Below are 24,337 nucleotides of genomic sequence, written 5' to 3'. Positions count from 1 at the left end.
AGGCTGCTGCTGCTCCAGGCTCAACCCCTTGCTTCTTAATAGCACACTTGCCTCTTTCACAGTTACGTTGGAGGAGATGCAGAGCTGAGTTACAGCTGGGTATATTCTTGGCAGAAGAGCAGCGTTTGGGGCCGTACCTTAAACGCCAGCCTGTGGAGAACCCCTGCTGCCAGTCAGTGTAGACCCAATGGCCTGAGGCAGTAAAAGGCAGCATCCTATGTTCCTCAGATGTATGAATCCGTCCACTGCACCAACTTAGCAAATGAATTGCCACCGAATGAATTTCCACACAGAACGGTCTGGCTGGCTTGTGGTGTCTGGGTTTGGGGGGGGGGGCGTGGCAAGCTGTTCAGAAGTGGATCCACTACCCGCTGGCAAAAGCCGCCGTTTAATTCTGCTTTCCAGGCTTGGATGGGTTGAGCATTTCGAAGGCGGCTCTGCAGTGCAGCTTTGCTGACGGCTCCAGATCCCATGAGCGCGGGCCAGCGCAGCGGGATGGGAACTGTAGTTTTAACAGCGCCCCGAGGTCGCCAGGTCGCAGTCCGGGGCTGAGCCGGCCGCCCGGAGCTCCGCTCCTCAGTCACAAACGCTTCGCGGGAAGCAAACCACCCCGGCGCGGGAAACCACAGAGGCGGGATGTGGGGAGAGGGCTCCTCCTCGTCCCTGAGGTGCTCCGGGCAGGAGAGGAGAGGCGCTCAGGACCCCGGGCCTCACAGCAGCCCCCTTCCCCGGGCCAGGCGTCGCGAAGGCGGGCTCCTTGGCCAGCTCCGGTCCCGCGGCTTTTCGGGGGCCAGTGTCAAAGGGGAGCACCGGGAGGCGCCGCCACACCTGAGTTGGGGCGTGCCTGGGTCTTACATGGGGAGGCGTCTTTCACGCCCGTGTGTGTGTGTGTGTGTGTGTGTGTGTGTGTTTGCGTGTGTTGCCACTGAAGCACCCGGCTCCAGTCGTGGCGAGGCCTCGCTTGAGCTCCATGCGGCGGCAGCTGCTCGTGAAGAGGACGGGCGGGGGAGCCCGAGGAGCTGCTTCTCCGTGGCGCGCGCGCTCTGCACGTCCTCAGATGCGCGCTCGTCACGTGCAGCCCGGTCGAGCAGGGCGAGGCGGCGGCTGTGCCTCTTCCCCCCGCCGTCGGCAGGAGGAGCCAGGAGGAGGCGGTCGGGCGGTCCCTCTCTCTCAGGCAGACACAAGGCCGCCGCCGGTCGGGGAGAGGCGGGCTCCGCCCCGCCTGAGCAGCTCCAGACGGAGGGAGGCGGCGGCGGCGGCAACAGCAGCAGCAGCCAGAGCCTCGCTCGCTCGCTCGCCGGGGACACTCGGCGGGCACGTCTCGGTCTCCTCCTCCGTCGCTGGCGGCTCCTCCTTCCCTCCCTCCCTCTTCGGTCTGCCGTGCAACAGTTTTCCCGAAGTTGCCAGAGGGCGGGGAAGGGAGGCAGTTGCGGGAGCCGGAGGGGGCACTTGCTGGGCGCGCGGGAGATGCCCGGAGAAGGCGCTGCCGTCGTAGCTGCTGCTTCCCCCTCCACCTCCTCTTCGCCTCCGCGGTGTTTCCTGGGCCGGCGGCTGCCCCGCGCTTCGACAGCAGCGCCTGCTCCTCGTGGGCCGGAGCCTGCCATGTCCCGCTGAAGGCCGGCCGGCCGGCGGCTGGGCACCATCCAGCATGGGCGCCAAGCAGACCAAGGGCTGCCCGCTGCCCGGCAGCCCCCAGGCCGCCGCTTCGGCCGCCCGCCGGAGGATGCTGCAGTCGCCCCGGGAGCGCGGCGACTTCCTGGCCTCCCTCGTCGTGCGATCCGGAGAAAAGTTTGGCAAGGGGGGCGGTGGCGGAGGGGGCGGCGGCGGCGGCCTCCCCCCGTATCACCGCCGGATCGGCCTTATCCAGGACATGCTGGGGATGGTCAAGCAAGGCAAGCAGGAGGAGGCCACCGACCTGCTCAAGCACCTGCGCCAGGTAAGAGGGATGGGGGTCGGGCGACCGAAGCGCCCTCCTCCGGGAAGCTTCGGCTTCGCAGCCCCCACGTGCCCGGGGAGGCGGAACTGGGGGGCACCTAGAAGCTCGGCTTCTCCCTCTCCCTGCCCCTTAATGGAATGAAAGCCAACCTCCCCCACCCCCACCCCACTTGTCTGTCCAGGAGGGTCGCGATCAGAGCCGAAGGCAAGCGGGCGAGTTTCGCCTGGTTCGTGGAAGGTTTGCTGGTCTTGGAAGGGAAATTGTTGGTCTGATGGGTTTGGTGATTGCTCTGGAGCCTCCTCAGGGCAGAGCCTTCCTGGGGGATTGCCCGACCACAAATGAGGAAGAAGGGGGTTACCCCAGGAGGAACGTCTTGGCTCTCCCTTAGGGGGCCTTTCCAAGACCCACGGATGCTTTTAAGCATAGTATATCCTAACGCTTAGCATGCGATCTGATCTGGACAAATGGGGCGATGCTGCTCCTGGCAGGTGTCATGCAACAGAGGGTTGGGGTTGGCTTGTGTCTTGGCCCCAATTACCAACATTTCTTGGGCTTGTGGACTCTTGTACCTTAACCTGCACTTCTGGTTAAGGGCTTTGGTGCTCACTTGAATTATGCCTTGGAAGCCTCCATCTCCCTCAAATGAGCTCTGGGTTGGGAGGCTCCTCCTATAGGCTGTGCTCCAGCAAGGGGGAAATTTATGGCTGCCAGGCTACTTCAGCCAACTCATTTCTCACATGCCCCACATCTGACATCTTGTAGGACACGCAGGTAAAAACGTGGCTCAGCTGAAAGGGTGTTTGGAAGTAGCTTCCAGTCAGAAACCCTTTGCAAAGCACTCTGCAAGACCCCTGCGGACAAAAAGGTCACCTGACATCATTGTGCTGTCACATGAGCAACTCCACCCACCTGTCAAATTTGGTCCCGGAATATAATGATTTGGCCTGCGTCCTTCTCCCCTCCCCCCCCAACACAAAGCATGTTGTAAACAAGGAGAATTTGTGCACCAGGGCCGCCCACCTGTGCCTGACACCTGACTTGGAGGGTGGCCTTGAGCTTGTTTAATGACTTCCTGTTTAGTGATTTCCACTTCTGCAAATTGTGGACAGAGATGGCTGTCCCACTCTCTCCTGAATTGGACTTGTTTACGTTTCCTTCCTGGTTTGAGGAAACAAAACTGCCAAGTGGTATGAAAACCGGTGTGAGACTGAAAGTGGGCGAAGTGCCATGGCAAGCGAGTCCACACCAGGCCCTTGTTGACAGGCTCTGCCAAGGAAAGCTGCTGTTGCTGCAGCCTCAGATTCACAGCCAGGCTCCAGTTTCTGCTGCGTGAGATTTCATCTTCTTCTCCACGGAGAGATCTGAGTGGGATTCTCCTCTTCTCTCTTCCTCTCTGAGGAGCCATTTCACAGAAGCTGAAGCCCGAGCTGAGCCATGCTGAATCCTGAAGTGGAGAGTCTTTCGCAAGCCACCGTCTCCTTCCTCTTGCTGGGAATGGGGGCTCCAAGGGGGGATTATCTGAATGAAGTTGGGAGCTTCCCTTCTGGCTCTTCCATTGAGATAGGGGCAGGATGTAGAGTTTTGATAGGCAGCAGAGGAGGCTTCTTGAATCCAAGAATATAAGTGTGGCCTGACTGACACAACTGGAGCCTGAGCCAGTTCTGCTACTCAAACTTCCTTCCTTCAGTTGACTTCTCCAGTCTTAAATGACCAAGGACAAAGCCTTGCAAGATCATAGAGTCATAGAGAATCATAGAGTTGGAAGGGACCCTGAGGATCCTCTAGTCCGACCCCCTCCAGTGCAGGAATATGCAGCTATCCCTTACATGGATTGAGCCTGCAACCTTGGCAGACCATCCTTGGTGGCCAAAGCAGGGGGGGAGCCTCATGTTCCTTGCCATGAGGGCCGTGAAGAGTGGGCTCTTTGAACTTGTGACCGTGGTGCTTGAAATGGGCTTGTGGAACACGTGAGCATCTTTCTGGCCCTGTTGGAGCTGAGTAGTTTGAGAAAGAGCAACAGACTTCCACCAAAGAGGCAGGTAGGCAGCACAGCTGTGCCAGTGGCTTATGATGAACAGGTGTCTTCCTGTGGCTGCTTGTGGGCTGGATGGTGGTGAGCATCTATCACACACACCCCCGGCCCACATCTGACCCACTCTTTTAAAGAAACAGAGACGTGTGTGGCTGTGGCAGTGGAACTGGGCACTCGTGGGAGATGTGGTCCCTTCTGGCTAGGGGCACAGAGCCCTCTCCTTCCCAATGGCCACTGCACCTTCACAGTCTGTGATCCATGCATGCAAGATGCGGATTCCAGAGAGGCTGGATGGACAGTGTGTGTTTGGGCTGCAGGGTTGGGGAAGGGAACTCCAGCCCTATTGGCTGAGTTTGCTGAGGTCGGAGGCAAGCTGCCTGCATGTTTGGTTGCAAAGGCTGGCCAGCCAGCGCATTTCAGCGGTGGTGCGCAAAGGCTTTCTAGTAATTGAGTTACATTTGTTGAAAATTAATTAAAGGCAGGGAGGGAGACTGGGCCGGCCTCGGGAGCCTTGCGGAGGACTTGGCGTGCTTCGTTGCCAGAGGAAGAAAGGCACGTGCGCCCAGGAGGGGGAAGGGGAACAGCCTCCAGCTTTGTGCGCGGCTATCGTGCAAGTTGCCTTATGGGAATGCAGCGTGTTTATGCTAATTTTATGCTAGTTAACTTGCATGGCTCCTTGTCCCTGAAAGAATCCTGGGAACGGCAGAGTCTGATCCCCCCCCCCATTTTCTCCAGGAGGGGGAATAGCTCTTAAGCGGCTTCCTGGGTGTCATCACGCACCCAGAGGGATACTGCTCAGCTCTGAAGGAAACTCAGCCAGAAAGTGAATAGAGACAGTTTGAGTGTGTGTGTGGGGGGGGTGCCCCATTCTGGTGAGAAAGTGACAGCGAGTGGGTGAGGGGAGGCAAGGGGGTCATCTACATTTCCTGGTCACCAAAGTCTTCCTTTTCTAGACATGAGCTCAGCTCAGCTCAGAAATGGCTGGCATGGGCTGCCGCCTCCTGGTCGCTCCTTCGGAGGACCAGACTCTGCCTTGTTTCTCTCTGTTGGTTTCTTCTTGTGGGTTTCTATCCTGACCTTCATTAAACCTTTCCGCATAAACACATGCAGAGCTATAATAAAACCCCAACCAATAAAACAGTATTAAAGTCCACAGAAAATCCCTTTGGCAGGAGACACCCCGGTGGCTTCCTTGCCAAGCAGAGTCTTCTACCACCAGCCTCCCAGAAGGGTGGTGCTGGGCCTGGTGGTTGCTATCTGCTTCCTTTTATATTCAGGGCACGATTTCCCCCACCTGCAAACAGTCCACATATTGATCCTTCTGTGTGACGGCCTAAGCTCTCTTAGGCTTAGCTGGTGGATCCAATGGAAACCTGTTCCCAAGGACAGCCTCAGGAATGGGTAGCCCAGTCCTTGGGGTGCTTTAAGGCAGCAGCAGCTGCCGCCTGGATTGTGTAGAAAATAGATTTTCTGGGGAGTGGGAAGCTGTCTCTTAAAGTTTCTTTCTGTTTTCCAAGCTCCCAGTAGCAGGCAAGTCCCTCCCCCCCCGCCTTCCCCATGGCCAACATGCCAGCCTTTTGCCAGGGCGGAGGACAGAGTGACCCCTTCCTGGGTCTGTCCATGGAGCTGTCTTGTGGCTGCTTGAGAGGTGAGTTTGGTGCGAGAGTCTGTCATTAACTCCGAGCTGTTCCATACCTGCTGCGCTTGTATTCTATCATTGCTGATTTCTGGGCGTTGTGTGTGACAACCCCCACTTCTAAGTCAATTGACTGAAAAGCCTTGCCTCGCCGTTCGCTTTGGGCTTGGAAGCTTTCTCTCTGTGTGGGGGAGTGTACGTGTGTCCATGTGCATCTAGCAAGGGAGAAGGGATAGCGCCCTGGAGTTGTAAGCTGGTCTGGGAGCATATTCCAAATTCCTGGCTCTGGCAGGAATCTCCAGTTCAGGCTGAGTTCAGCAGCTCTGCTGGCACCTGGGGAGAGAGGCTTAACTAAGAGCAGGTGGAAAAGCTGCCTTTCCAGGGCATTTCGTGGGGTCCTGATGCACGTTTCCTGCTCTCAGCTCGGCACTGTGTGTGCACGCTTGTTTGTGCATACATGATATGTGTGTAGTACACACCCTGCATGCCAGTATGTAAACCGGCTTATCCCTCTTTGGCAAGGAATGAAAACAAGCTCACTAAGAATCTGGGCTTATTGAACCTAGAGGAAGAGGAGGAGATCTTTCATTTGGCATTCTCCATAGTGTGAGGTGCAGGGGGACGGGCTCAGGCTCCTCGTTTCCTGTGCTCTTGCAAATAATACCTTGCAAATATATTTGTCCCTTTTGGAGAAGCAAGCTTTTGGGGAGGGCGAGGAGTGTCGGAGAGGCCCCGCCTGCCTCTTTGCCTGCACTTGGGCGGACTGCCTCCCCCACCCTGCCCGTAATCCATCTTGGCTTAAATGATGCGAAATTGCATTTGGAGCAGGGGGCTGCGTGGGAGAGAAGAGGCGATGAGGGAAGAGCGAAAGCCAAGGGCAGCCGTGTGTGAGCAGCGAGGATAATGGAAAGCTCAGGGACAGGGAGGTCTGGTGCACATCCAATGGTGGAGACGGGAGGTCAAATCCTGCAAGGGGGAGCAGAAGGAAAGGCTTGTGTCCAGAGAGTCAGCTGGAGCTCCTCAGACAGGGCAAGCTTGCTGCTGATGGGCCAGGGAGCAGCTAACCCTTTGGCTCTCTGTGTGGCAGCTTATCAGCTGCTCAAGGAGGGGGAGTTGTGTCACAAGGGCATGGTGGTGGTGGTGGGGGGGGGCCTTGGGCTTTCTGCCAGCCAGCCATGGCTGAGCTCCAGAACTGCTTTTCCCCATGCTGGGGCTCATCCAGCGAGGGAAGCCCAGCGAGCTGGCCTGGGCAGGTGTGAGGGTTCTGGTCTTCCTCCCTTGTGTGGGGGGGTTCTCATTTCTATAATTTCACACAAGCACACCCCACATGCTTGGGCTTCCTTTTGGATGGGAAAGCGCAGCATGGCCAGTAGCAACCTGCAGGACAATACAGTAATCACAAGAGGAGAAAAGGAGAGAGAGAGTGGGAAAGGGGCTTTGCTTTGCATTTGGTGCACAGGATTCCAAGAGGCCTTGAGGCATGTACAGAGCACCTTCCCACATTTGAACATGGCAGGGTAGGTGTGGCGGCTTCCTAGCAGGAGGCATTGGGCACAAGCAGACCTATCCTCACCCCCGCCACCCAACGCAACTCAAAACGCTCTTGGCTTGGATAGGAGACCAGGCCACCGATCCCAGCAACCAGCCACACACCTCCCCTGGCTGGGTCCAGATTGTACAGTGGTACCTTGGGTTACAGACGCTTCAGGTTACAGACTCCGCTAACCCAGAAATATTACCTCTGGCTATTAACTTTGCTTCAGGATGAGAACAGAAATTGCGCGGCAGCAGCGGGAGGCCCTATTAGCTAAAGTGGTACCTCAGGTTAAGAATAGTTCTTAACCCAAGGTACCACTGTATTTCTAGGGGCATGGACCTGCCTTTGCCCTTCTCGCAGGTGAGAAGAGAACTCCCCAGCAAATGCAGAGTGGCTTTTTCTGGATGGTGCGTTGGAGGGGGGAAGGTTGGTGGCAGCAGTAGCAGCCTCAGAGGAAAGGAGAACTTTGCTGCTGCCTCTGCCACAGCACAGAGTCCCATCTTGCTCCCTCTACACACACACACACACACACACACACACACACACACACACACACCCCTGGCCGGAAGCTGCACAGCTGCCTCTGTTGCCCTCCCACCCGCTGTGCTGCCGGATGGAGGGATCCTCTTGGCAGTCTTCTGCTTCCTGCTCCGGCTTCCCAGCCAGTTTCTCTCCGCTGATGCTGGGGGAGGGGCAGCGCTGATTCTCCCCCTGCTTTGTTTTCTCTCTGATGAGTCTGTGTGACCCATTGGGCAGGAGCCCCTCTGCATCTGCTTCCCTGTGCCTCTTCCTTGGCTCTCCTTGGCTGTGGGAGGAACAGAATAATGACCCTGGGAGCTGTTTCTGCAGAGAGAGGAGGAAGATTTCAGGGGGTGTGGTGTGAGAAATAAAAGGATCTGAATAATAAGAGCATTGAAAGCAGCGAACCTTGTCCTCCCTGCTCCTAAGAGAAAGAGTGAGAGAGCTCTTCTCCCTCACCCTCCCTCACTGACTTCCACTTTCCATGTACAGTGGTACCTCAGGTTACAGACGCTTCAGGTTACAGACTCCGCTAACCCAGAAATAGTACCTCGGTTTAAGAACTTTGCTTCAGGATGAGAACAGAAATCGTGCGGTGGCAGCAGGAGGCCCCATTAGCTAAAGTGGTGTTTCGGGTTAAGAACAGTTTCAGGTTAAGAATGGACCTCCAGAATGAATTAAGTTCTTAACCCAAGGTACCACTGTAGATCTCTTTCTGACCTCCCCACCTGGACCCAGGAGGGGGCTGTACCATGTGCCGGTTGCGAGTGTGCCTGTAGCTCACTCCCAAATCTGCTCTTGTGGCAGCTTTTTTCTGCTTTAGCCTCCAGCTTCTCCCAAAGGGAGGGATTTCTAAACTGGGAGTGAGTGACTGCGATGTGTGGGTCATTTGGAGGCTGAATTTGGGGGGGGGGAGAGACGGGCCCACCTACCGCACCCTGTGATCCAGCAGTCCCAGTTGGGGACAGGTACAAGGAGCAGGCATGCAGCCCCTGGAGAGACCTCCTGTAGCAGCATTTAATAGAACTATCTGCTGCAGCAGCAGCAGCAGCTGCTTTTGCTGGGGGCAATTTTCAGCATGGGGCAGGTGGGATTTGGGTGCCTTAAGCAAAAGAGGGGTCGGGCAGCGAGTGTTTCCAGCTGCCTCGGAGCCCTGGACTGGAAGGTTGCTGCTGCCTCACATAAGGAGCCCCAAAGGAGTTCAAGATTCTCTGGTTCATCGTCCAAGGAAAGGGCTGCCCTAGGAGCCAGAGGGCAAGGACCCAGGGCCTGGGAACCAGCAGGCAGCTACTAGCTCCCCCTTCCTGAGTCCTGAGTTGTGCTGGATGGGCCCAGAGAACAGCCGGGAGTTTGGAAAAGGGATATAGGAGTGAGGAGTCCGTTAAAGTGGGTAAATGTTGGGGAGGCAAGGGATTCACGGTGGGAGTATGGCACAGCTAGTGGGAACAGCAGCTGCCCATTTGGAGAAAGAGACTTTGCTACACTATGAGGAAGAGGAAGTAAAGTAATTAAAAGAGACAGTGGTGGCTGGAGTTGGGGAGACAGAAGGAAGTTTGATAGCCACATAATTGAAGTTTTTGAGCTATTTTTAAGGAAATTCGCCAAAAAACCAACACTTCTGACATGGGTTGCTATATGTCCAGGTTTTCCTGGACATTTTCTACCAATTTTCAGAAATTCCGCCCGGATGCTATTTTCAGTGGACGAATCCCATATACAGTTGGGAAATCCCAGTTGTATGGCAGCCCTATATTTGCATGCTGAGTGTGTTAATGGGGAAAAGTGGGAGGCCAATTGTAAAAGTTCATGGGGATGATATGGAGTGAAATAACAGCCTTCCTGTAATCAGGTTGTGGTAGCCCCACAAGTGGTCATTTGGGTGTGGGGAAAGGTGGAAGAAGTGGAGAACTGGGAGGGCTGGGCTGTTAAAAGGATGTGGGAGTGTAAATTCCTCATCTCTAGCTCCCCAAAATAGTGGGTGCTGCTCCCAGGATGTCTTCACAAGCTAAAGAGTCTCTAGAACAGGAATCCTTAAAATCCTGCCCGTCATCAGTCAAGGTCATTTGACCCCACGACTGCCACCAACTTTAATCATGGTTCCACTAAAATCGCCTCCCTTCGAGGTCGGTTGCTCAGACCCTTAAAATGTGAATCCCTTGAGAGGCAGGCAAGGGTTATTTTAATGTCTGAGATAATGGGGAAAGTGTCCAGGACAGTTTCTTAGTGAGCCCAATGTTTCTTAAGGTAGGACTTCCTTGTCCTATGGGACTTCTGAGCAGGAGAGCTCCTAGGATCCATATCTTTGAGTCCTGCTGCTCTTGCTCCCTCTCTGTTCAGGCTCAGAGGCACCAAGGACTCATGGCCACTTGAGTCACATGCCCAGACAGTCGGCATTCATCTCTGGGGTGTGTAGGGACCCTTGATGTGACAGCTCAGAGGAAGCTGACACTATTTTGGAAAGGCTTGCAGTTTGACCTCGAGAGAATTACCTGCAGCTCTGTTTTCACTGGGGAAAATGCTCCTCTCCCAAATTCTGCCCAGACTGGCATCAGTCATCAGTGCTGTCTTCTGGGTGATGGCTTCAGTAAGGGTTGACGCTCACTTGGTGTCATCTATCCTTCTTGATGGGCATTTTTATTTTGGATGGGGATGGGGAAGGCCTTGCACTCTGCCCCCCCCCCCCGGAGGTCCATTGACTTGTAGAGAAACCCAGATTTCTGGAGCCCTTATCCAAGTTGTCAGGTCACTTAAAGATTTGCTTCCTGTTCGTGGAACAAAGGCAGTGTGTCAGCTCTGTTGCTACATTATTTGCTGTTGCCAAATTTGACAGAAACGGTCAGTCGCTGTTTCTCAACTGATGTCTGTGTCTGGCAGTTCCTTCTCTTTCTTTGCATATTCTGCCCAAAAGATGCTCTGTGTGTTGCACATTTCATCTCTGCTTTGGAACAAGAGTGTCCTCGTTTCTCTCTCTTCTTGTTGTGACTTTCTCTTGTGGTTGCAAATGACTTGCTTGAAGCTGCCCCTGTGGCCTTGGTCCCTCGTGCAGCTGAAGGTGGTTCAGGTGAAGTGGTCCCAGCTTCCCAGCCACTGAAGCCCATTACTTCATGCGCAGAGAAGCTGTGCAGGTGCATGGTGCTCTTGCCATGGGGGTATTTGCACAAAATTCCTTGCAGGAAATGCAATAAAAGGGGGCTGCTGAGAGTCCTTGCACAGAAGGGGGTTTCACTCCCCAGTGTACAGAACAGATACAGGAGCCCATTGGCACACGCCCTAAACCACCTTCCTTCCTCCCCTACTTCCCCCTGTTTACTGGGGAGGTTTGTTAACAGCCGTCTTGGTTGATAGATAGCCCAGTGTGCTCAGCTGGGAGGCAATTTGCCCAGTCAAGTCAGACTCTCAGTGACAGACTGTGCCAGGGATGAGCTCATCTGGCTTGGATGCTGCTCTCACTTGGGGAGGTTTCAACTATAGGGTGGGGAGGGGAAGCATCACTGTGCTGCAGCAATTTGGGGCTTGTGCGTGTGTGCGCTGAATGCTCATTTCAAGATGGGAGAGGGGCAGAATTTTATGGGCTCTGTGTTTCAGAATATCCCCTACAGGATCCAGAAGTGCTTGCAGAGACGTGATGCAATTGCTTCCCCAGCAACCTCCACTTGACCCTGGCTGGTTTTCAAGTGTCAATGGGTGGCTCTGCCAGACTTGATGGCTCACCTTCCTTCTCCAGCTGACAGGGCTGGCAGGAGTTCAGTTTCTGTCACCCTGTTCCATCCAACCACTGCTCAGGTCACACTTTGGAATGAATGGAAATTGGGGAAGCAGCAGGATCCCCAGAGCAGCATAAGAGATCCCAGGCAGAAATAAAGCTTTTTGATTGTGCTGACGAGGTTTCATATTGCTGTCTCCCACCCACCCACCCACCAAGACCCCTTCTGTGGGAAGGAACACCCGCCCCCCTTCCTCCCCCTGTTTTCAAAAGTTAGAGTGGAGATCCAGTTGAGCAATTGGCCTGAATCTGTGTGGGGCTGCTCCCCATTGCTGCCTGTGCCTGGGGTTCTGCCCACCTAGGGACCTTTCCCTTTCAGAGGGGCCTGTTCAAATCTCCTCTTGCAAGTGGAGCTGCCAAGGAGTGAGGGAGCAGAAGTTGGTCCAGGGTCATGGGGGTATCAATGTGACCCACCTGGCTGGTTGAGCAATGTGGATGAGTGGGAGGAAAACTCACCCTTCCCTCCTTGACCCACACAGCCCTACAAGTCCACTCGACCCATCAGGTGCCTCAGCAAACAGTTGGCGTGTGAGGAAGAGAGTCAAATGACCTCTGCTCCTTCTCCCACTTCAGGGGTGCTCTTACACCAGGGGTAGGCAAACTAAGGCCTGGGGGCCGGATGCGGCCCAATCGCTTTCTCAATCCGGCCTGCGGATGGTCCGGGAATCAGCATGTTTTTACATGACTAGAATGTGTGCTTTTATTTAAAATGCATCTCTGGGTTATTTGTGGGGCATAGGAATTCATTCATCCCCCCCCCCAAAAAAAAATATAGTCCAGGCCACCACATGGTCTGAGGGACGGTGGACCAGCCCATGTCTGAAAAAGGTTGCTGACTCCTGTCTTACACTCATGCCCAGAATGCAGCCTTCTCATTGGGGGCATCTGGGTGGCCACTGAAGACAGGCCTTTGGCCTGATCCAGCTGGCACCTCTTACCTACTTAGTGGTGCCCGTCCAGACTTATGCAGCTTCTCAGGTCAAGACAACCCCAACCCTAGAATCCTCAAATATTGGGGTATGGTGGGGTAGTGGCCTTGTAGTGCAGCCTTCCTGAACGTTTGGGGGTCGGCTCTGGGTGTGATTGCAGGGCTGTGGCTGCTGGCATCGCCCAGTTGCTGAGGTTTGCCTGGGCACTCCAAGGTGCCCGCCCACCTGACTGGCTTTGCTCCTTTGCAGGACCTGGGCATGGAGTCCACTTCGCTGGATGACGTCCTGTATCGCTACGCCAGCTTCAGGAACCTGGTTGATCCAATTACCCATGACCTGATCATCAGCCTGGCCAGGTACATCCACTGCCCCAAACCGGTGAGTGCTTGGTGGGGTTTGCTTTGGGCTGTTGAAAGGAAGAGTGAGAAGCTGGGGGTGGGAGCTATAGCTGCTGCTTCCTTCTTCTCAAGAGGAGGCATGTTGTAGGTGTGTTCATAAGCTCTGGACTTTGATATTCCAAAGTCTAGCCATGTTGGCTGGGGTGGGGTGGGAGGGAGGGTTACATGCCCAGCCCAGAGTCAGGCATTGCTGGCCCCTCTCCTTCTCTTGCAGTCATTCCTACATTTTGTTACCGTTTAAAAGAGCGAGGCTGTTTGGGGCTGGGGAACTGACACCCAACTACACCCCTCCCCATCCCTCAAAGTCCAAGTCTCCTCTGCAGCAGAGTGCGGCATGTTAACATGATTGGCAGAAGTCGACAATTTTCTGCCATGATAAACTTCATTAGTGGTATTGCACTAATTTGCTCAGACTAGCCCTACTGAAACAAAGGAGCATGACTAAGTGAGGTCCGTTCATTTCCGTGAACTCGGCCCAATGTCCCCCATGCACTCCTCAAGGTGACGACGCACCTGCCTCCCGGCTGCCCCCTCCTCCTTGTCTCGCCTTCCTCTCCCTCCAGGCAGCCTTTGCTTATCGCTCCCTATAATGGGATTAGATTTCTCCTGGGAGATTTTCACAGACAAGTCTTCAGCTGACGATGGCAGTCTCTTGAGATTTCTGGGTTACTCTCTGCAGCTGCATCTGATGGGAGGGGAGATGCTTTTTTGCTCTTCTGATGTGGGGGAGGGAAGTTCGGAAGAGTCTACGACTTTCTTCTCCTTGGCTTTACTCTTCCTGCTTGCTCAGGGCTGGGCTCATTCTTGGTTTGGCTCCTCTCCTGGGGGAGACATGCCTCCATTTCTTGCCTGTCCATAAGCCACAGCCTTCCACACCTCCCTTTGTTACTGTAGCCACTCAGCGCTGACTGACATACATCCAAGACCCATGCTAATACCATTTCCAGGTCCCCCCCCCCCAAGGTCTTGGCCCTGACCATTGGTCAGCCTTCCCCAGCCTTGGTCTCCAGCTTCCACCATCTCTGACCATTGGCCATGCTGGCTAGGGAAGATGGGAGGTCCAGGTTAGGGAAAGCTGCTGCAGATGGACTGGAATTCCCAAGGGTTGATCCCTCTGACTCCAGCCTCTGAAGGTTGTGGGTGAATCTTTGGTCAACCAGCCGCTGCCCTTGGGAGCCAACCTTGCAGGGTTGGTTGTGTGTTCCAGGGTGAGCTCCTTGCCAGTAAGACATCTCTCTACACAGGCACCCACAGCTGATGATCCTTAAAAAACCCCCCAACAACAATGTTTTCAGGGTTTAAACCAAGCCAATGCTTCCTATCCGAGCAGGGATCCTGGACTAGCAATCCCATCCCTGGAAAGTGGTGCTTCTCCAGAAAGAGGCGATGGGCCAGCTCTGAGCGACTGGTGCTGCAATGTTTTATTGATGCTTTGCGAGAGTAATTGCCGTTTGAGTTCAGTTCATTTAATAATGTAATTGAGGGATGTGAGTTACTAAACAGGTAGAAGTGTATTGATTCTTTCCCCCCTCAGGCAAATCTTGTTTTTCTACAGGTGAGGAACTGCGATGAGAATCTTCCCTTTAATTGAGAGTGGGGGGCTGGGATATGCAGAGTGAAGGCTCAGGATATTTTTCTTCTCCCCCACCCAAAAAAACCCCTGCTGTGCAGCAAGTGGGTCGAACAGACTTAATGTGGGTGAGATGAACGACTTAATCAAGGAGATGGGCAGCAGCAGAGGAAGAAAGACTTGCAGGGGGAACAGGCATACATGCAGAGGGTGCGTTGTTTGGAAAGCAGGGGCACATTGGTGGCTGCAGCCAAATGATGCAGCTTTGACCGCTAATAAACCCTCATTTCCTTGAAACAGGCTCCTCCCTTGCTGTCGTCATTAAAACATGCTTGTTGACAACTGAATAAACAACAAATAGAATTCCTTAAAGTTAACAGTATTTTTGTTTTTTATAAAGTGGCGTATGATGCGTTGTTTACTCCAGCTGCATTTGGATAGTCGCTAGGAGCAAAAAGGAACACTCTGTTTTTCATTTCAGCATTTGGGCTCCTGTGTGAATGCAGTTGCCCTGAGCAAGGCTCCTTAACCTGCAGGCTGAGTTAGTGAGGTTTCAGAGGTCTCTGGGGCAAGGTTTACAGGAGAGAGGCTTGCTGGAGTTGGGCATTTTATTTTATTTTATTGGAATCGATTCATGGAGCTGGGCGTGGGTGTAGCTATGTGTGCAAGGAGGTGGCCATCTTAGGTGGCACCTACTTTTCCCCCCACCTGGGTTTTGGGGATGGACCTGGTCAGTAGTGGTGGCCAAGGGGGGGCAGGTGGAGCAACCACGTTTCTGAATGTTATTCATTTGGCATTTTTTCCCTCTCTAAACAAAGCGCCTCTCTGTTAGGATGGTTAAAGCAAGCCTGGAAATGTGTGAGCAAGAAAAAGGAAGTCTCAGTCCCTGGGTTCCCATTGCCATTGTAAATTCTTCCAGTTGCTCTTTCTCTTTTGTTGCACAGAATGACACTCAGGTTTTTACTGGGGCTGTGGCCAATGCGGCTCCAGCACTTCTTAGAACACAATCCCATCTGCTGGTACTTCTCCTGCGACCCTCTGTTTGGTCTCCAGGACAGCAAATCCAGAAACCTGCTTGCTATGCACCCTCTCTGTCTGCTCCTGCGTACGTATACACACACACACACACACACACACACACACACACACACACACACACACCCTGCACTATCTCTCAGCTCTGCATTGCCAGTTAGCACTTCTCTGGCTTAGCGTCTCTCCTTCGGCCTCCTTGGCTGCGAGATGTTCTTGCCGGTGCTCTTGCTGTGGGACGTGATGGCAGCCCGGCATCTGCTGGTGACAAACTGGGCCAGCGCATCCTCTGTGTCCCCAAAAGGTTGTTGCAGGGAAGGGAACATGGAGTCTCTCCCCGCAGGTTCTCCGAGTCGGATTGCAGCCGGTTGCCAAGCCCAGAATTAGTCTGGAGCAGATTGCTGCTTCCCCCGACGGGAGTCTTTGGCATTCTGGTCTTCTCTGGCAAGGTGCTGCATGTTTGGCCTCTGGGAAGGGCTGGGAGCGTCACCGCTGTGAAATCACAAGGGCTCAGAGTGACACAACTGAGCAAAGGTGCTTTTGCATTATGCTGGAGGACTCTGAATAAAAAGTTTGTTCTCCTGGTAGAACAAAAACCCGCTTTCAGTTAGCAGTCCACTGCCTTTGCTTTTGCTGCACAAATATATTTTCTTCTCTCTCTCTCTGCTTGTCTACAAAGACCCACAGTCTTCCCAAATGTCACCATCCAGCCTGTGTCCACCCACGGAGCAGGGCTGCTGCACATGGCCTTGTTTTTGCACATGGTGACATGGCCTCTGGGCGGTCGCCTAACTGATAGGACCAGTTAGATTCCCACTTCAAGGAATGCACTGCCCGCCCCATGCCAAGGCCTCCCAAAGCTCTCCTTCCTTCCTCCAACCCCTCCGAAGCAGGAGGAATGATCCACAGTGCGCTGCTACCTGCCCTCCGTGGTCCATATCTTGCTTTGTAAAATAGGTCGCCATGAATATTTCACGCGGCTTGATAAAGAATTCATGCAGTAATTCAGCAGGGGGCTGGCTTGGATGGAGCAATTAGTTGCTTTCCTGTTGTGGGGAGGAGTGGGGGGGGGGCACAGGACACCTGGCTGAGTCACCAGTCCCTGCTAGGAGCTCCACCCCCACCCAACCCTGCCTGCTGACCTGAGAATCCTTCCTGAGATTCCAAGTTTTGCTTCTGTGCAGAGTCCCACAAACGCAATACACAACCCTACCAGCAAAGGGAGATCTCGGCCCTCTGCAGCCTGTGAGAATAGGGAGCCCTTATGGCCTAGCCTAGAGCGAATCCCAGAGACCAGCAGAACGGGGGTGGCAGTTTGCCTTTCCTGCCCCCAAGAATGGCAGCCAGCCAGACCAGACCAGCTGTCTTTAGTTCTGGCACCCACAGAGGAAGGTGCTCTGTTGTGAAGTGGAGGGGGGGGGGGCAGCGGAGACCTGGATCATACTCATGCATGACTGACATTATGTCTTAATTCTCTCAGAGCAAGATGGGGACAGGAAAGTGGCTTTTTGTTTCATTTTTTTTAAAATGCAGTGTTGCAAAATATTAAAGGCACTTAGTTTGAAAGATATATATTACAGAATTATGCAATAAGCAATGGAAAGGTCAGGATGAGGAGGGGATCGGTATCAGTTAGGAGCTTATTTGTACATTTATTAACAGTAACATGAGCATATATAGGGAGAGGGAAAGTTGTGGCCTATATAGTGGTACCTCGTGTTAGAGACACTTCAGGTTACAGACGCTTCAGGTTACAGACTCTGCTAACCCATAAATAGTACCTCGGGTTAAGAACTTTGCTTCAGGATGAGAACAGAAATCGTGCGGTGGCGGCGGCGGCAGGAGGCCCCATTAGCTAAAGTGGTGCTTCGGGTTAAGAACAGTTTCAGGTTAAGAACGGACCTCCAGAACGAATTAAGTACTTAACCTGAGGTACCACTGTATTTTATTAAAGCAGCCATAGACTTCTGAATGCTGGATGCAGGTTCAAATTGTGCAAACCATCCTTTACATGCTTAATAAAAGCATGCCATATTGCAGAGAATTCATTAGTTTTATTTTGCCCTCTTGCTACTTCTAATTTGCAAGTAAGTTTTTCCAACAGCGCCATCTCGCCCACTTTGTCGTACTATGCTAAAAGGGCAGCCCCATTTAAGTCTTTCCAGTGCCTGGCAAGAATAGCCCTGGTGGCCAATAATAAATGCAACACCATCTCTCTGCAGTGTGTGGGGACATTTCCAGTTTCAAATAGATTTAGGAGTGCTATCTGCAGGGAGGCAACGATCTCATGGTCAACAATTTTACCTATTTCTTGAAAAATTGAGTTCCAGAAGAGCTGTACTTTGGCACAGGACCATCACACATGTATATACGTGTAGTAGTTTCTTGGCAACCACTCCAGCATCTCGGCAAGGAAGAAGGAGCTGCATAAGCCAGTCTTCGAGTGGTTAAAGACCACCTATGGATTATTTCCAGTGTCAGTTCTCTATTTCTTGCTGAGATGTGTGTTGTTTATGGGAGTGGAGGGATTATTGCCGTTAGTTTCTCGCATCTTTATTTTAGATTTTGTAGCGATTTACAGTGGTACCTTGAGTTACAAACGCCTCAGGTTACAAACTCCGCTAACCTGGAAGAGTTACCTTGAGTTGAGAACTTTGCCCCAGGATGAGAACGGAAATTGTGTCTCAGTGGTGCAGTGGCATTAGTGAAAGCACGCCTGTAGTTAAGAACAGTTTCAGGTTAATAACGGACCTCCGGAACGAATTAAGTTCATAACTAGAGGTACCACTGTATGTGGCAATTGTTCGGTTTGGTTTTGTATTTTTAAAACATGTTTCCTTTATTGTTTATGACCACTTTTGTCATAGGTTTCTATTGTTTTCATGTCGTAAGCTACGTTTTAATCTCCAAGTATGTGCGTTGGTGCTGAGAGCCCATTGGCCTCCTCTCTGCCCTCCTTTCAATGACTGTAGAAGGAGACAAGCATGCTCCGCTCCCCCATTTGCCCTTTGGAAGCAGTAGAGTTTGACCCCACATGGCTGACAAGGGGACAAGAACAAGAGCAGGTGCTCAAGGAGCTGTAAATTTGATGGGTGAGAGCAGGCTGCTGGCTTTGGGCTGGTCAGTGAGCTGCCTTTCCCAGCACAAAAGGCCAAGCCATGGCTCTGCTCTACTCATTTAGCAGGCTGTTCCCAACTCCATCCCATGTGTTTTCTTTGTCCTGTTGGGAGTGCTGCTCTCAGGGATGCTGACCAGGGTGTCTTCCTGGACTTTGCCTCCTCCCTCTGGCTGCCTTTGTGCTAGGAACGTGAGTGTTTGCGGTGCAGCAGGAGGGTCGCCTCCTGCAGCCAGAGGCAGGTGGATCTGCTGAGCTCCCTGTTCGCATCATCTTCTGAACTGAGGCTCATCCATCTTAGTTTGGCTTGGTGAAGGCTGAACAGGGAACTCTCAGTTGACTCAAACAAACATACTTTTACAGCCCCGGGAGTCAGATGGGGCTCCACCTGCCACCTCTTCCTCCCTTGCCATGGTTCTGATTTGGGGCTTTCTCTGCGGGTTAAGCCACATAGCCTAGGACTTGCCGATCAGAAGGTCGGTGGTTCGAATCCCCGCGACGGTGTGAGCTCCCGTTGCTCGGTCCCTGCTCCTGTCAATCTAGCAGTTCGAAAGCACGTCAAAGTGCAAGCAGATAAATAGGTACCGCTCCGGTGGGAAGGTAAACGGCGTTTCCGTGCGCTGCTCTGGTTTGCCAGAAGTGGCTTAGTCATGCTGGCCACATGACCCGGAAGCTGTACGCTGGCTCCCTCGGCCAATAAAGTGAGATGAGCGCCGCAACCCCAGAGTCGGCCATGACTGGACCTAGTGGTCAGGGGTCTCTTTACCTTTACTGCCATTGTCATATGAAGATGCCAAACTGACCATGTGAAGCTGGCAGCATCAACCGCCCTGCCTGCTTAAGCCAGCAAATGCTTGGGGGGACAGGGTGGAGGGTGGTCTTCCAATAAAGTTTGGAGTGGTGGGATTGAGCTGGGAAAGCATGCATGGGCCCTTTTTAATTAGATGCACTATTTGAAGTTGCCTTAGGATAGCTCATGCTGTAGATGGCATGGCAAAGAGCTTATTGAGTAATGGAACCATAGGCTTTGAAGGGACCCCAAGGACAACCAACCCAGGCCCCACCAATATGGGAATCTCAGCTGAAGAATCCTTGAGAGGCAGCCATCCGACCAGGCTTAGCTTAGCTGAACCTCCCAGTGATATTGCATCATAAGGAGAAATGTCCTGCTGATATTTTGTTTTCTAGCTGGCCTGGGTAAGGTGAATGGGGGTGGGAGTTTAAAAGCCTCCCCCCACCCCAGGAGCTGGCGGAGGCACAGAGGCTGTTCTGCCTGCTCTTCCTCCTTGTTATGTACTAAGCCTGGATCCTAGAACAATAGGCAGGTAGGATCCTAGAATGCAACAACTGATTGGCTTGCAGGAGAACACCAATCAGGCTCCAGGAGGAAGTTAATCAGCCTATTAGGCTGGTAGGATTGTAGATTGCAACAACTGATTGGCCTGCAGGAGAAGACCAATCAGGCTTCAGGAGAGAAGCAGAATCAGCCAATCAGACGGGACTCACTTTGTAAACAATGTATATAAGGGCCCAAGGTTTTGGGGGAAACTCAATCACTGTTTTAGCAGCTCCAATAAAGAGTATGAAATCACTGCTATGTTGACTGGTGCCTGTGCAACTGACCCCCTTCCCAATTCCTCTTGCAGGAAGGCGACTCTCTGGGAACCATGGAGAAGCTCTGCAGGCAGCTGACTTACCACCTGAGCCCCCACTCTCAGTGGCGACGCCAGGGCATTGTGAAGAGGAAGCCGCAGGCCTGGTGAGTGAGGCCGGGGGGTGGGGAGGCTGGCAGAGGGGCGTTCTTGGGGGAGCTGAGGGTGGGACGGGCGGGCTTGGGGCAGAGGTGGAGCCACCAGCAGTGCAAAGGAGCCTCCATCCCAAGTCACTGCAAAATGACTTGTGTCTCCTCCTGACCATAGAGTTGGAAGGACCCTAAGGGTCACATCTAGTCCAGCCCCCCTGCAATGCAGGAATCTTTTGCCCATTGTGGGGCTCGAACCCTGAGATGAAAAGTCTCCTGCTCTACCAGCAGAGCTGTCCCAGTCATTTAACGTCTGTCTGTTCAGCCAAGGAAGAAAAAAAGACAGGAAATCTCGCCTTCAGTGGGTGGCAGCATTTGGTGAAAAGACTCTGGGCTCTGTGAGCTAATGAACTCTGTCTTCTGGCCTTTTCTGTGATGTTGGAGCACGTGGGGTGAGCCAGGCCCTCCTTGGAGGCACTGTCTGTCCCCTGCGTGGCTTGAATGGTAAAATGGCAAAATGTCAGGAGGGCTGTTGGATCGGGGCCTGGTCCTTGGAAAGCAGATGAGGCTGGTGGAGTGCCCAGTTCAGCTGCCCAACTAGTGCTTTCTGTGGGCTGCCACCCTCACACTGTGGTCCTTTTCTCTCTTCTCCATTCTCACTGAAGCCTCTTTTCCTGCTGTCTCCTGCCCTGCCCTCTCCAGGCTAGGAGTTTTCTGCTGGGGGCTGCGATCAGCTGGTTGGGGCACCTTCAGACCCTTTATGTCCCCCACCAAAACAGAAAAGAGGCTTGGAGTGGCTTTGAAGCATGGCCTGAATAAGCAAATACTTCTTTTGTATGCCCAGCAAAGCCTGGTCTGTCTTGGATATGACGGGGGCGGGTGGGAGGGGACATGGCCTGCAGCCCACCCCCTGCGCTGATGTCCACTTAAGTCGGATATAATCCTGGTTACTCTTGATGTGGCCGTGAGGACCCTTTGGGAAGACAAGAGACCCGAGGAACTCTCTGAAGCATAAATTAAAGGATTTGGTTGGATGTTTCTAATTACCAGCCCCATTTTTAATTAGCAGTTTGCTCAGTGTGTGTGTTCCTGACTTCTAACAGACTTGATTGCATTATTTCCTGTCAAGAGATGCAAGTCGGTAGCTGGAGTGCAAAAGGCCTATTCTGGGGCAGAGAAAACCTCTCAGGCAGTGCTGTCTCTCAGGGACCAGTTTGTGTGTGCAAAGGCCATTGTGGGTGGGAGGGGGGGTTGTAGGGGCGGGGGGGGGGGGATGTGGAAGCCAGCAGGCCCCAGGGAGAGCTCTACCTTTGCAACCCACTTGGAGCTTTGGAGAGGAATGGCAGAAGCCTTCCACATAAATTCCTAGCAGTGGCATTTTTGCGTCTTGAGTCTGTGGCTTGGTGGGGCTGGCCCTGAAGCCAGAGGAGCCTTCTCAGGCCAGCACGGGGTTTGATTTGGGCAGAAGCCATATAAGCCAAGTTCGTGCCCCCAAGCGATCTGCGTACGAATGATTCCTTTTGGCAGAAGTGGGGCTTTTCTTATCAGATAGATCTGAGAGTGGGAGAAGACATTCCAGGGGGTAGGTAAAAGTACTTTGGGGCAGGAAAACATAAAAGAACAAGCCTTCTCCACTTAGGGTGGCCTTTCCCCATCTCGTGCCCTCCAGAAGTTGGCAGCCAGCAGTTTTCTTGAGGCTGTGGAACTCTGTGCCACAAGGCAACTGCTATGGCGAACTATTTAGCAGTTTCGAAAGATGGATTAGATAGCAGGCCGAAAGTGATTTTGCTAGTTGCCAGCTGATTATGCTATCCCTTAGGACTGGCTCTGCCCCTGCACCACCACCCATTTTCAGCCGCCTCAAGTAGGCCCAATGGGTAGAAACTTCAAGGAAAACCTTCTCTAATGCTATAGATTTTGTCTGGCCTGAAAGAAAACTTCACATTACAGTGTGTCACTGAGCAGAACCTTGTCTTTAGAAGAATTGTCAATCCTTCGAAAACAGAATATTTCATAGGGAGCTGTTGTTTTTCAGCCGTTTCCAACAGTCTTCCTGTTGGAAAAATTGTTAAAATAGGAAGAAACAGGGTGCAGAGCTCCTGGCATTTTCCCATCCCCTCTCCCCCCCCCCTTCCCATCTCTGCCTCTTAAGACTGACCAAGTCATCTTTCCCAGAAGTAACTGTGGGCCCCTTCCTCCCTCAACACCCCACCAATTAGCAGCTAGGGCTGGCAGGGGCGGGATTTGGGGAATATTGGGGGGCAAAGAGTTAAGCAGACAAAATGGTACAGATAGAAATGCCCGGTTTTTAAAACAAAAGAGATGTTGCATTCCACATTTTGTGGAATAGAGTCAGGTGGGCAAAGGCGGCTGTCAGAAGCTGCCAAGAAAAACAGAGAACCTCCACCTTTCCAAATGTAATTACGAGCCAACGAGGACGACGATACTATTACAGTGGTACCTCGGGTTACATATGCTTCAGGTTACAGACTCCGCTAACCCAGAAATATTACCTCGGGTTAAGAACTTTGCTTCAGGATGAGAACAGAAATTGTGCTTCAGCGGCACAGCGGCAGCAAGAGGCCTGCTGGTTAAGAACAGACCTCCGGAACGAATTAAGTTATTAACCACTGTATTATTAAAAGATGAATAGTGGTTGAGCCCCTGTCTTTCCTTTCTGGGAGGAGAAGGGAGCCTTTTGCTGCCACCAGGAATCCTTCTGCGTTCCCAGCAAGAACTGAGCAGATTTGGCTGACCTAAGTGAGTGACCTCCATTGCTCTCTCTTTTCTGCAAGCACAACACACACACACACACAGCTCAAAGAGTTTGCAAAGCAAATGAGCTCAGCTCTGGTTAGGGATGCTCCCATTTCTGTAGGGTCTGGCCTGGCTCCATGGGAGCTTCCTCCTATCTCTTCCAGCCTCCACTTACTCCGCTGTGCCAATCCCTCCCTGCCTTTGCAGAGGCCTCGCTGGGCATGCAGATAAGCTGGAGCATGTAAAGGAGGAGGAGGCCTGGCGCAGTAGGGCTGTTATTGTCTCTCTTGTGTGGAGGGATTCCCCCCACCCCCTCCAGGGTTGGCTTCATAAGCACCTGGAGACCCGTAAATCTCCCCTCTTGCAGAAAGAACAGTGCAGAGTTAGAGCAGCCTCTCAGTGCAAAATGTGGCTGGGCTTGGCTGTTTGTTGCTTCTCTGTGCTGACGTTGCTGATTTATAAAAAATATTTATATGCCACCCACTCACACAGGATATCAAGGTGCCTTAAAATATGTACAAATACAATAAAGCAAGTTTCCTATCCACACCCTGCCCCCCGAGAAGTGCTTGACAATTTCAGAGGGCCTTACGGGGTGCACGTAATGGTTTTTCTGCCTGCTGTAGTGCTTGCAATACACGGTGCTATATTACATTTAAGCGTATTGTTATTGCCTATTTTATTTTGTACCTACTGTGCCCTGCTCATAAAGGCGGGGCTTCCCCTCCCTCTGACAGGGGAAATGCGGACTGAAGCCTCTTGTGAGCTCAGGAGCCAGAGGAGAGAGTGAGCTTGCAGGTTGTAGGATGTGCCTTAGGTGGAGATGCTCTGTTGCTGGGTAAAGTAAGACAGGGGTTGGTAGAGGTTCTTTCCTGGCTTCCTTACTCCACCCCTCACCCCCGCTAAAAGAAAAAAATCATCTCACCCTGAGTGATCCTGGCTGGGCACCAGCCTTCCTTCTAATCTTTGTTCAGATTAATTGGAGATTAATTTCTGTTTGGCTTCATCTGCCAACCTGCTGTCAGAGAAATTGGAAACACTTTGAAGTCTCCCTCCAGGGGGAAATCCCTGCTGATCTTGGAGGGGCAAGAAGATGCCTCCTGCCTTCCTGTGTTCTTGTCTTCAGGCAGAATGTTAATGTATTTAGGAGTTATTTCTTTAACAGAGAGCCTCTTTTTCATCGTGACACACAGTGACCTGAATCCCCTCCACTTCTCCTTTGTGATTTTCATCCTACGAATTGAAGTGGGTTTTTGTAGCAGCAGATGATGTGATTAAGCCATGAAACCTTTTGGAAAGAACTATTTTGTGGGGTTATTATTGAAGGCAGCAAAAGAGAGAGAATAAAAATGTATGCTTTTTGTTGCGTTGT

The 24,337-nt window shown here is 52.7% G+C and overlaps 1 protein-coding gene across 1 annotated transcript in view; it reads left to right on the top strand.

Annotated features, from left to right (window-relative positions):
- Positions 1–1,648: 1,648 nt before the first annotated feature.
- The window catches only part of LRRC75A (leucine rich repeat containing 75A), a gene marked incomplete at its 5' end in the record, with an annotated part of 28,357 nt that continues 5,668 nt past the window's right edge, over positions 1,649–24,337 (top strand). Inside the window, 3 exons of the mRNA XM_081172693.1 lie at positions 1,649–1,936; positions 12,602–12,730; positions 20,114–20,226. Of these exons, the coding sequence (XP_081028819.1) occupies positions 1,649–1,936; positions 12,602–12,730; positions 20,114–20,226 (530 nt within the window). The remainder of the gene's footprint in view (positions 1,937–12,601; positions 12,731–20,113; positions 20,227–24,337) is intronic.

The sequence above is a fragment of the Podarcis bocagei genome (genome assembly GCF_964188305.1).
Source record: "Podarcis bocagei genome assembly, chromosome: 15".
Taxonomy (NCBI): domain Eukaryota; kingdom Metazoa; phylum Chordata; class Lepidosauria; order Squamata; family Lacertidae; genus Podarcis; species Podarcis bocagei.
This window is presented reverse-complemented; position numbering and strand designations above follow the sequence as displayed.